This window comes from Typopeltis vanoorti, chromosome 25, assembly GCF_054136105.1.
Source record: "Typopeltis vanoorti isolate ZY-2024b chromosome 25, IOZ_Tvanoo_1.0, whole genome shotgun sequence".
Classification (NCBI taxonomy): Eukaryota; Metazoa; Arthropoda; class Arachnida; order Uropygi; family Thelyphonidae; genus Typopeltis; species Typopeltis vanoorti.
Window position 1 is genome coordinate 78959597 of NC_143573.1, and position 13996 is coordinate 78973592.

The 13996-nt window shown below is 33.6% G+C and overlaps 1 protein-coding gene across 1 annotated transcript in view; it reads right to left on the minus strand.

Annotated features, from left to right (window-relative positions):
- Nucleotides 1-2011: 2011 nt before the first annotated feature.
- alpha-PheRS (phenylalanine--tRNA ligase alpha subunit) overlaps nt 2012-13996 on the minus strand; it is a 274725-nt gene continuing 262740 nt past the window's right edge. Inside the window, exon 12 of the mRNA XM_090414434.1 lies at nt 2012-2390. Coding sequence (XP_090270560.1) covers nt 2285-2390 — 106 coding nt within the window. The 3' untranslated portion in view covers nt 2012-2284. The remainder of the gene's footprint in view (nt 2391-13996) is intronic.

Below are 13996 nucleotides of genomic sequence, written 5' to 3' on the forward strand. Positions count from 1 at the left end.
AGCTTAATGCTTAGGAACTTACCATAAGTTCTTGGATATTCAAATTGGAAGCTTAATGCTTCCAATTTGAATATCCAATTTAACACCACTGTCCTTAATAAAATGGACTATATAGATTATAAAAAATAGTAGAGATAGTGTACACTCTTACCTTATACATGATTTAACATCAAGCCATCTTGTTTATATATATATATAAAACATATAATTCTAACAGCTGATTTGAAACTTCTGAATAAGCTACATTTTGCTCTACAAAAGGTTTAATTTACAAAATACAGATTTCATATTTTAAACAGATTTAAATTTTAAATTAAGGGGATAAAAATACCTTATTATTTTACAGCCAGTATGTGAAACTCTGAGCGTAAGTGAACACCTGGTGGTACAACACCAAGGCAACTAAGGCAGTATTACATCTCCTAGGAGCTGTGTTTTACATTATGAGAAAATATCAAGGATTGTGAGAAGCTTGCTCCACCTTTGCTTCGAGTTGCCTTGGTGTTGTACTACCAGGTGTTCACTTACGCTTGGATTCGCCGATAGTTCTTCGGCATGAAACTCTTAGATCGTAGTTTTTGATCTTAGAGTTTCGCATACTGGCTGTAAAATAACAAGGGATTTTTATCCCATTAATTTAATTAACTTTGCCAGGAAAAATAGCTGTTTGGCTTTTTATCTTAGATTTAAATTTTGTTGATTTCTTGACTTTTTTTCATACATTTTTACTGTGGATAGGTAAGGAGTTTGGAAAAGAACAGAAGTTCTACTCTACAGAATAAACATATAATTTTTTTTAAGACACTTTCAAGTCATTAGTAAATAGGATATTGGTCTTGGACCAGTCAAAGAAATTCATTGTTTAATGAAAGATAATCACAAATATCTATGCATGTAGTAGTTTTTTTCAAGGGTCTTGGACTAGGAAAAGAAATTCATTGTTTAATGAAAGATAATCACAAATATCTATGCATGTAGTAGGATTTGAACTAACAACCATCTGCCTAAGGAGCAGAAGTGTTACTTTGCACAAAATCAGCCTTGTTGTTCTCTAGTTTTCTCAATTATTTTTCTAAGTTTTTATTAAGTATGCTTACATAAATCTTTTCTGGAACATTGAGCCAAGAAGTGCATCTATACGAGAGCTCTATTTCTATTATATGGGGATTCAATCTTCTGAATAAGCTTTATAAATATGCACCTTATATATCTCTGCATTTCAGGAGGGGAGAATATCTCCTAATCTAGATGCCTTTTGTGTGTCAGATTTCTGAGAACTTTTTTTATCTCAAGAATTAGCATACATTTCAAACTGTATTCCATCTGGTTATTTCCAATTGTTCTACAGTTTATTATATCATTTAATAATTTTTCAAATTCTCAAGAAATCCAAATTATCCTTATCTTCTTCTATTTTTATATCGCCTTAATGATATTTGATCTCTTTTGTCATTCCCTTTCTTCAATTCTTAAGCTTTCTCAGTAGCATCCAAAACATTTTACAATCTTTATGAAATTTATTAGTATATTTTTTCCAGAATGACTTTTGTTTACATCTAACTTTCTTTCTTGCTAGGAACTCTATTTCATGATCTTTTTTTTTCAACATTCTCTTTAACTTCTGGTTTTTCTATCCTTGCAGATAACTTCACTAGATGCCTTTCTGGATGAATCAGTCAATATTTCTTCAGATCTTGCTGTTGTGTCTCTATGATTTTTTTGTTTTGAAACTATTTCAATTTTTCTTCAATAACATTTGTATTCGTGATTCTATCACACTTGAAAGCTAATTAATTTTGATTCTTTTTTACAACTTCTGTAGATGTTTTTCTTTTCAATGATGATCATGTTATCCATGCCAACTAGGCATTAAGTCCTAAAATGTGGTCTCTGTTTATCACTAGTCATTAAAACAAAGAAAAATTATATATATTTCATATGGCACCACAAATTATTATTATTATTATTTATTATTAAAATTATCAATTATAGGCCTAGAAAGTGGGATAGAAAAAGAAGATAACATTGAATAGAGAAAGAGCTCAGTACAAAAAACAATTAATTCGGTATGGAATAATTTGAACCATCTTATAAAATGAAGTGGATTTTCATTTTCCTGCTATTTTTTTTTAATTTTAAAAATTCCATTTTTGCCTTTTATTTGGAAAACAAATTACAACTAAATGAAATAAATTTTTTCTAAATACATATTTTTAAAATTGGTCTTGAAAAAATATTGCATTTTCTACCTGTGTAATAACATACAATGTGCAATAATGCATTGCTACTTCTCCAAACGACATATAGGATTATTATAAACTGTTTGCAAATTTATCTTGTGTCCAACCAGGTCTCGAATGTTATCAATACCATATTTTATCATCGTAGGCCTAGAAAGAAGGATAGAAAAAAAAAAAAAAATGACTCTGAGCAGAGAAAAGCATAGTAACAGAAAAATACTTAACTTAGCACAGAATAATTTGATGTTACTCCTAAAATGAAGTGGATTTCAATTTCCCTATCACTGGAAAAGACTTCAGTATACTTTTCTAGTTCATTTATTTCCAAATATGGTTTATAATTCAACTACAAAAATATAACAGACTCCTGAAACTAATTTTTTAAATTTTCTCTGGTCAGCACTTTAAAAAGAGTTAAATTTTCAACAACCACTATCATTTTTGACTTGTTTCAGTGCATGCTGAAATGAAACAAATGAATAATGAAGTAAAGAAATTGGTTAACATTTTTACTTACTAAGAATGGGGGCAGAGATGCTGTTGAACATGGCAGAAAAGAACTTAACTTTTTCTTGGATTTTTTTTTAGTATGAAAAAAGGTTTAAGCTTGCTGTATACACTTATTATTATTACATTACACCTCCAGGAAGTCCAAAGACTCATTGTGGGAGGACACCTACTCTACAACTCTCTGTCTCTGCCACTCAATCCACTAACTACAATGAACGGCAATTACCAACACCTACAGACAATCACAAACATCCATGCCCACGGTGGGATTCGAACTTGCAGCCTTTTGGCTGGAGAGCAGATACGCTGACCACTCAGCATATCCACCAACCAGGCCAGTATGGATTTCAAAAAAGTCAGTCTTGTATAAGATTGCTTTTACTTTAAAATCAATTATTGAAAATGGAGAATTTTAAAAAGAAAATACTGCTACCAAAAATCAAGAGTTTCTTGAGGATGAAAATAATTGTTTTAAAAAACTTGCTGACTTTAATACTGTGGGTGTCCATTTACCATGATTAACTGTGATAAAAAAAACATTGCATAAAAGAATTTCATGCCTGGGGACCTTTTTTTTCAATAAAAATTATCTAAATTTCTTATCATTATACACCATATGTGAAAAAACGTTTTCATGACCAAATTATGTTTGGATACAACTGCAAATTACACATTATCTAAATTTTGTTATAATCTTCAAGTTTTGTAAATTTTTTATATTAAAATAACAGACAGTTGTGTTTGTGTGTTAATTATATGTCATTTACCAGCAGGTTTCCAAAAGAAGACCTTATTCTTTTTCTTCTTATTATTATTATTACAAAGTCACTAAAACAGTTCACCAAGTGTTAACTATCATTTGCACAATACCTATCATACTTTTTGTTAAACCTATTTGGTGATAGAATTGATCAATTCTGTCAACTGATTCCACTCATTAACCACTCTCCAAGCAAAAAAAAAAAAAAAAAACACATTCCCCATGCTCTTACTCAATTTCCATGAATTTCCCATTTCTCTGAAGTCGGGTACTGAAAATTTTCCCAAATCACATATAAAATCATGTCTCTATCATATTCCTCCCTTCCTCAATTTTCTGCCCATCAACCAATTTCTGTCATCTACAGATCTATCTATACTCATAGGGAGCATTCCACAGACCCACCACCATCTTGGTAACCTACCTTGGAATCATCTCCACCTCCACGTAATCATCTCACCAAAGAATCCCTGATATGCATATAACTGGGATGTCCAGATGATGTGGCCTATCAAAGCTTTAAAACAACCTTCTCCTTATCATTGCTTGTATGTTCTTCATAATCACCATAACTGTATAAGATGTTTTAGCCACCTATGCAACATGCCCTCCAAACTTGAACTCCCTGTCCGAGTACTCCCAACTCTTTAGCCTCATCAATTTCCTGCAGCTCAGGTCTATCAATGCAGTACATGTTTGGTAATCTGTACCACAGAGTTCTACAGCATGTCACTATTCACCTGCCTTCTAGTGGATTTTTCACACACATTCTTGTTCATGTCACTAAGCTTAATATACATCCCACACCAATTTATGTAATAGTTTCATCTGGTATCCTGTCAAATGCCTTTGCAAAACATTATAAAATATTATTACCATAATCACTTATGTTTAATTTAAATATTTTTATTTGTAAAATTTTCAGCTAAGTTTCATTGAAATTGTCAATTATAGGAAAACACAAAAAAGAGAACAATTTGATTGAAAGAAAGTGCTTGATATTATGGGCACTATCCACTGCAGGAGAAATAGCTCCCCCTGCATTAATAGATATCCAAAATAAATTACAATAAAATAATTTAATTAATAAATTAATTTTAAATATCAACAAAAAAATAATTACAAATTATGGAACATACGAATAGTGAGTATTAGTCAGTATAACTTCCAAAAATTGGTTTTAAGCAATCATTTTTGTTCAGGTTTGGGTTGTGAATATGTGTTTCGCAGCTTTCCTTGTATAACCTTTCTTATGGAAAATAATTTTTGTGTAACACTTTGGTTTTGTTCCAGTGAATTCCATGTTTTGTAGATAATGCATGGCTTGTTAAACCAGATTTGCTGGGTTCTTTAAGTGAAATGTATTCTGATGTTCTTCAAGATGAATTTGTGAAGGATGACCAATTTGTTAATTACTCATAAGGTCATTGGTGTATGTGCGTGCAAGCCTCCTTACTATGTCAAGGTGGAGATGCCATTAAGAAGAGAAAGGAGGGAGACCAGCTGCAAGATAAAAAAAACAAGTGGAACCAGAACAGACAAACAAAAAATGGACTAGACATGGGAACAGCACTTCATTTTTTTAAAATGCTGCTAATATAGTTGATTATATTGCCAGAGAAATTAAAAAATATATATTTATTAAAGTAATAATAATAATTATTATTTAAAGCTTTCTGTCATCACTGAATGAAGCTTAAATCATATCTCTAGAATTATATAACTCATTTTAAGTATAGAAGATTCTGATATTTCATCAATTTTCCTAAATTTTGTTGAACTAGAAGCCCAAGATAAATGATACACAGATTTAATAACAAGTTTGCAAACAAATGGACTTCACAGTGGATATTTGAAAAATAATATGGTTGCATTCTGTTCTGATGGTGCAATTGCAATGCTCAGTTGCATATCAGGAGTGGGCATCACACTTACACAAGATTTTTCTAACAATATCATATAGCATTGTTTGAATCATTATGCACAACTTGTTTTAGATGATTTTATCACTGAAATAAAACAAGTGAATTATTTCAAAATGTTCACTGATATAATCTATGCAACTTTTCGACAGCCAAAACATAACTAAATCAAAAGCAAGAGATTCCTACAACTATACAAAAAGCTAAAATACCCTCATTTCTGTTGCTGTTAGTTCTGTGGAGACAAAAATGATTTTGTGGCAATGAATATTACACAATCACATAAAAGATGCTGTCTTGTAGTTTAAAATATGAAAAATTTGATGGCAAATTAATGTGAATAGCCTGGACCTTGCTCCAAAAAAAGTGGCTGATAACACATAACTGATGATGACAATATATATATATATATATAAGGGGTGCTTAAGGGTCAAAGCTGTATAACTGAGAGGAGACCTCCACATAGCCTTTAAAGGGATGCGGAGAACCGACCAGGGCTTCTGACCTAATGTCCAATCCTCACCTTCTCGTGGTGCACCCTGTTGGGTATCTACTTTGATACTGAACGAACGAGGATGGGCTGGCAATTTGGGATTTAGCCGACCAAATTGTATTCTTATTGGTTAAACCAAAATAAAAAATGATGGTACAACATGACAAAATTTCATGCCGGCTGGGGCGTCGCCCGGTTAAACAAGGCCCCCGTTGTTTTTGCCAGGGAACCAGGGCGAACAGCGAAAAATCAGCTACTGGAACAAATCTGAAAACAAACCCCAACTCAACATCACCAGAGTTAAAGATCGGTACTATCAACGTAAGAAGCCTGAATGGCAAAGAAATGGAGCTAGCTGAAGAATTAGATAAGTACCAGATCGACATAATAGGGGTGACTGAAACAAAAAAGACCAAAACTGGTGAGATCTTTCTGAGCAATAAATACAAAATGTTATATTCAGGCAATAACAATCAAGGAAAAGAAGGAGTAGCCATAGTATTCAACACAAAATACGAGGCTAATCTTCTTGAATGGCAGTCAGTCTCAAGTAGAGTAATGTGGGCAAATATGAGAATGGGGAACTGGACAATGAGACTTATTTGTGCCTATGGTCCCACAGAAGGTTCTACTAAGGTAGAAGTGGAGGAATTTTTTGAGGCTTTAGAAAAAGCAACTGACACAATGAAAAAGGAAAAGTTGGTCCTTGTTGGGGATCTAAATAGTAGAGTAGGAAATGATTGTGAGACATACAAAAATATTTTGGGAAAATTTGGAGAAAAGAGCAAAGCTAATAATAATGGCAAATATCTGTTGGATTTCTGCTCAGGACATGGACTGGTTATTACTAACACCATGTTCCAACATAAAAATGTGCACAAATTCACATGGAGAGAAGAGGCTAGTAATAAGAAAAGTCTCATTGACTATGTTATTGTTGATAGTGATGTTTTCTCCCTGGTGCAGGACACCAGAGTGTACAGAGGATTTGAAATTGGAAGTGATCACTATTTAGTCTTGAGCAGGATAAAATTGAATTTCATATTGAAAAGAATAACATGTAAGAAAGTTTTAAAGCGAATAAAAGTTGAGCAGCTCTCAGATGTAAACTGTAGACTAAAATACAGAAATATTATTGAAAAGAAAATGAAAGAGTTTGAGAACAGGAATCAAACCTTGGAGATTCAGTGGCAAACTCTGAAGGAAACATTGATTGATTCTGCCAGAGAGGCAGAATTTGAGGTTGTGTGCAAAGATAAAAAAATCAGAACTCCCTGGTGGACACAGGAAGTTAAAGAGGCAGTGAAGGAAAAGAAGAAAGCATATCAAAAGTTCCTGGCAAATAAGTCAGCTTTTACTCTTACAGAATACAGAGACAAATGTAAGAAAGCTAAACAGTGTGTAAAACTAGCTAAACAAAAGTCATGGGAGGACTTTGGCAAGAATATAGAAAATAAATATCAAGAAGGTGGCAAAATATTCTGGAGGTTGTTGAAGAAGCTTAGGAATGGAGGAAAGAGTGCTGTAAAAGGAATTAGAGATGATAAAGGTGAAATGAAAACAGGAGAAAAAGATATCCTTGAAGTATGGAGTAATTACTTTGAAAAACTGCTAAATGAAACAAGCAGTGATGACAGCACAGTGATAAAAAAACACTGACCAGGCATGCAGTCAGGAATACATATCCATACTTGAAGTAGAAAAAGCCATCAAAGGCTTGAAATGTGGAAAGGCAGCAGGAGTAGATGATATTCGACCAGAAATGCTGAAGTATGGTGGTATAAGAGTCTTACAATGGCTGCACTGCATAGTTCAGAAAGCCTGGACAGAGGGACGAATTCCCGATGATTGGAGTAGAGCTCTCATAGTACCCATATATAAAAAGGGAAATAAAACTGAATGTGAGAATTACAGAGGTATTTCCCTACTGAGTGTTCCTGGCAAGATCTATGCAAGTATATTTGAGAAACGGTTGAGAAGAATTGTGGAAGAAAAGCTTGGTGAAGAACAAGCTGGATTCAGGCCAAATACAGGCTGTCAGGATCAGATCTTCACTTTACGACAAATAGTCGAGAAAGCATGGGAATATAACAAAGATCTGTATTTAAGTTTTGTCGATTTGGAAAAGGCATATGACAAGGTGCCAAGAGAGAAGCTATTCAATACGCTGCAGTTATATGGTGTCAATGGGGCATTATATCAAGCAATACTTAGTCTTTATTTGAGTTGTGAGTCAGCAGTTAGAATTGAAGGAAGTACAGGAAGATGGTTTAATGTTAAATCTGGTGTGCGACAAGGATGTACATTATCCCCTCTGTTATTCATTATCTATATGGATCACATTATGAAGGAATGTGGTATTAAACCTGATATCAAAATTGGAGATGTTAATGTCAGCTCTTTGCTTTATGCGGATGATGTTATACTTCTAAATAAATCCGCTACAAGTCTGCAAGATTCTCTGACTAAATTGAATAGCTGTTGTAATAGATATGGTATGAAGGTCAGCAATAAAAAGACAAAGACAATGAGAATAGGCAGAATCATTGAAAATGTCAACTGTGTTGTGAATGGAGAACCTGTGGAACAAGTAAAACATTTCAGCTACTTAGGCACAATTTTTACTGAAGATGGTAAACTAAATATAGAAATAGACAACAGAATCAGCAAAGCTGGTATCGTGGGAAGTCAATTGAATAAATTCATATGGTATAAGAAAGAAATTAGTCGGAACACTAAATTAGCTGTATACAAGACTGTGTTCAAACCAATTTTAACTTATGGATCTGAGAGCTGGGTCAGAAGTAAAACACTTGACCAAAGACTAGAGACCGCAGATATGAGAGTCCTGAGAAAGATTAGAGGCGTGAACAGATGGCATCAATGGCAATATCATATGAAAAATGAGGATATTAGGAAAGAACTTGACATTGTCAGCATCCAGGAATTAGCAGAGCTAATCTCAGATGGTATGGTCACTTAAATAGAATGGGAGAGGAAAGATTAGCAAAACAAGTGTTCTCTGCCAGGTTGGCAGGAAAACGACCCAGAGGAAGACCAAGATATAGATGGATTGATACGGTACAAAGTGCCTTAGACGATAGAAATATAAGATCTGATAATGTTGGAGTCTTGACAAGTAACAGACTGATTTGTAGGAAAATTGTAGATAGGAAGTTATTAATGATGTAATTTTTTCATGTAGTACTGTCATATCCTTTACACCCCTTGAGGGTACATGGCAGGAATTTGATGATGATGACGATATATATATAAAAAAAAAAAAAAAACCTGCATTGGTAATCAAGTGATGATTTAGAAATATGGTATTTAAAAGAAAATTAAATACAGAATGTCAATAAAAATTCTTAGTTTGCACTTCTGACACAAAAAGGAAAAATATTTAAATTCCACCACTGAAATCTACTTCCACTAACTTAAAAGAGACAAAAGCTATGAATATAATATATTTAAATAACATGGATAATAGTATCTGATCATAAGGCATATTCCGGTAATTGGACCACATTTTTTAAATTTTTTTATTAAGCTAAAAGCACAATAAAGAAATAAAACTCGACAAGTTTCGTAAGTCGTTTGACTTACATCTTCAGGGGTAAAAGGTAACTGAAAGTTAAAACAACAAAAAAGAGAAATTAATAGTATATACTATACAGTTGTAGCCGTCTGACTGTTTATAAAATTAAAAATCAGATTGTAGATTCAAAGCAGTGCTAAGTTTAAACAATGCTGAATAATGCCACGTTCTGTTGTTCGTGATCATAATGTCCGAGGTCTGACTGAGGTATATTTTTAATCAAAGCTAACCAAACTTGATGTAGAATTAAGCCTTGGTTTTTATTGCATTGTGTTGGAATTTTAAGCATGTTTCCAGCTTCTTTAAATTTCTTTATGTAACAATTTTTTCCTATATAAGACATGTTTGTTTTCTGCCAGAGTACATTGTGGCCGGTGGAAGTGGTATGGAAAGCTAGACCTGATTTGTGTTCTCTTCTGTTTTGTACATCCTTTTGGTGTTCGTTCATCCATATTTCTCCAGATCGTCCTGTCTGTCCTATGTAGCAGATGATGCAAGAACAATAAATTTTATAAACATCTGGTTTTTTTAAAGGACGATGTGGAGGTTTCGGGGGATATAGAAATCTTGAAATTTTTTTCCAGCAGCAGAAAGGCTACTTTGATGTTATGTTTGTTTAGTAATTTAGCCATCTTGTCTGTACCATTCTTGATATATGGAAGCATGATGGCGTTTTTGAAATCCTGTTTCTGTGGGATGTATGTCGGCTAATCTGTGCTAATTCTGATCTAGTGGCTGAAATTCTGAAATGGAACTAGCAATTCTCTCAGAATTGCTAGTTCCATTCTTCGGTAAATTCTGTTAGCGTTATTTGTATGGAATGCATTCTTGATTTGGATGAACTTAGGTATGATTCCGTTATCTCTGCATCGGATTAAGAATACAAGACAGTTGATGAAATTCAGATGTTTAATACATAATTTCTCTAGTTGCATAACTTTATACCAAAAGCACTCACCGTGAGCATTTAATTGTAAGTGGAGGTTTCTGTGGTTTAGAAGTTCATAAGCCATATTCCGGTAATTGAACACATTTTTTATTTTTTATTATTAGCTTTTTATTATTATTATTATTTTTTTTTTTTATTAGCTGCAAACATGCTTAGAATTCCAACACAATGCAATAAAAACCAAGGCTTAATTCCACACCAAGTTTGGTCAGCTTTGATGAAAAATATACCTCAGTCAGACCTCGGACAATATGATTGTGAACAACAGAACGTGGCCTCATCCAGCATTGTTTAAACTTAGCACTGCCTTAAATTTGCATTCTGATTTTTTAATTTTATAAACAGTCAGATGGCAACAACTGTATAGTATGAACTATTAATTTCTCTTTTTTGTTGTTTTAACTTTCAGTTACCTTTTACCCCTGAAGATGTAAGTCAAACAACTTATGAAATTTGTCAGGTTTTATTTCTTTATTGTGCTTTTAGCTTTAAAAAAAAAAAAAAAAAAGTAGTCCAATTACCGGAACATGCCTTATGAACTTCTACACCACAGAAACCTCCACTTACAATAGTATCTGCATTCTCAATACAGAGAAAAAATGTAGGAAAGAAAAGCATTGTGTAAAATTAGTTCAAAAAAAATCATGGTAAGACTGGCAAGTTTATTTTCTATGTTCTTATCAGGAAGGTGGTAAAATATTCTGGAGGCTATTGAAAAAAGCTCAGAAATGGAGGAAAGGGTACTGTAAAAGGAATTAAAGATGACAAAGAGGACACGAAAACTGAAGATAAAGATATTCTTGATGTATGGAGTAATTACTTTGAAAGATTGCTACATGAAATGAGCAGTGATAGCACAGTGGTAGAAAACACTCAATGCCATCTGGAATATGTATCGGTACTTGAAGTAGAAAAAACTATCACAAACTTGAAATGTATAAGGCAGCTGGAGTAGTGATATTCGCAGAAGTCAGCAGGTCAAATTCCAGATGATTGGAGTACAGCTTGAATAGTACCCATCATTAAAAAAAGGGAATAAAGATGAATGTGAGAATTACAGAGGACTTTCTCTACTGAGCATTCCAGGTAAGATTGATGTAAATATTCTTGAGAAACAGTTAAGAAAAATTGTGGTAGTGAAGCTTGGAGGTCAAAAACAAGCTGGGTTCAGTCTAAACAAAGGTTGTCAGGATCAGATTTTCACTTTAAGACAAATAGTTGAGAAATCATGGAAATATAACAAGGATATGTATTTAAGTTTTGTAGATCTGGAAAAAGTATATTACAAGGTGCCAAGAGGAAAGCTGTTCAAAATGCTTCAGTTATATGGTGTAAATGGGACAATCAACAACATCCCTGGGTTCAATATTTGTAGGTGTCTGATGCCATCATTATACAATTCTTCCATTGCATTCTATTTGTGCAAGACGAATTAGTTTGTGTGCAGAGTTTCCGCACTATTTGACAATGTCATCGCCCCATTCTTTGTTGGGTCTTCCTCTTCTATTCTTTCATTAAATCATCCCAAACAGCAGTGTTTTTAATTTCCTCTCAAATGCTAATATTCTTCTCCTTTCAGATTCTCTCAGGAGTACACAGGCCTCACATCCATAGAGCATGCTGCTGAAGATACAGATTTCCACAATACGCAGTTTCGTGTGTATCTTTATAGCTTGGCTCTTCCATATTTTGTCTATGACTTTTAAGATAGCTGTTGCTCTGGTTCTAATTTTTACCTCTTTTTTGGGTCCAAGTCATGCATCATGTGGAATCCAAGATATGTTAAGTGTTCCACATTTTCTAGTTGAAAATTCCTTCTATGGTAACTTTGTTCAGTAATTCTTGTTGTCTGAATATCATTGCTTTAGTTTTTTCAAAATTGACATTTAGACCATATCTTTTTCCTTTGGCATATAGTGTTTGCAGTGTCCATTCCAGCCTTGCTGCATCTTCTTCAATCAGGATGATGTCATTTGCAAAGCCGAGGTAATTTATTCTCATGCCATTTATTGAAATGCTTCCACCTTCTTTAATCTTATCTAGTGTCCTTCCCAGATGAGTGATGAAGATGACTGGCGATATTGGGTCCCCATGTCTTATGCCTTGACTAGCAGCAAACCAATCTCCAGCCACACTTGCTATCCTGATTGTTGCTTGTGCTTGGCTGTTTATATCTTTCAACAAGCAGATCAATTTATGGTCTTATTTATTATTATTTATATTATTTCTTACTATTATTTATTAAGACTGCCCATGTTATATTTTGGTCAACATTATCAAAGGCTTTTTGGAAGTGCACAAAACAGCAGTATATCTTTTTGTTCTTACTTCGAGTGTTCTCTGCTATTAGTCTTAGTGCAAGTATTTGTTGCACTGTACTTCAATCTTTTCGAAATCTGGCTTGCTCATCAGGAATATGTGCCTCCATATGATCCTTCAGGTGTTCTGTAAGTATTTTCATCAGCACCTTGCCAAGATGACTCATTAATGCAATAGTTCTGTAACTGGTGCATTTTAAAACAGCTTTTCTTATGAAAAACAACCAAGACTGATTTTTTCCACTCCTCAAGGTGGAAAAAATCAGTCTTGGTTGTTTTTCCTGATCTCCATATTTCATTACATAGCTTATGCATTTTTTTTACAACCAATTCTCCCCCATATTTGCCATCTGACCTATTATGTTGTTATATCCAGGACTCTTGTTCTTGAGATGTTTTATAGTCTTGCTCACCTCCTCTTCCAAGATGTCATTTCAAAGATCTCTGCTGATGAAGAGATTGCTTTTAGTTCTTTGATTACTTCTGTTGCAGTATTATTTAGTTGATTTTTATATAATTTGCTGCAATATCTTGTCCATCTGTATATGATTTCAGTCTTGTCCTCAATATGTTATCATCTTCATCTTTGACTGCTATTGATCTTGTTTGCCACTTCCTATTGACATTTCTTATAAGTTTATAGACCTCTATAGTTTTGTGTTCTCCACAGTATACTGTTCAGTGTCTTTTCATTGGTTCTTCAGCCATTTAGATTTATTGGATCTTGCTGCTTTCCATACTTCATTGCACATTTTTGACGGTATAACTCAACTGCTGCCTCTGAAATATCTCTTTTTAAATTTCATTTCAGTTCTCTTTTTTTCTTCCACCAATTTCAGGATTTCCTGAGTTATTAATTTTTTGTTGATCTTCTCTCTTTCAGGAATTACTTCCTCTACTGCTTTTTTAAGTGCTGTAGTCAGTTGTTTTGCTCTTGTATTTATATTTCATTTCTCACTCGTGGTCTTAAGCTTAGTTTCCAGTATGTTCTGATATGCTGTTCTTAACCTGTCTTCATTTAGTCTTGAGATTTCTCTAGCTTTTTGGAACTTTCCTTTGTACTTCTGTTTCAGTTTTGTCTTATATTCGCAATCACTAAGCTGTGGTCTGAATCAATATCAGCTCCTTGGAATGATCTGCATTGTTGAACTGATGGTCTCCATTTCTGGTCTATTAATATCAGGTCAATCCATTTACTACAATACA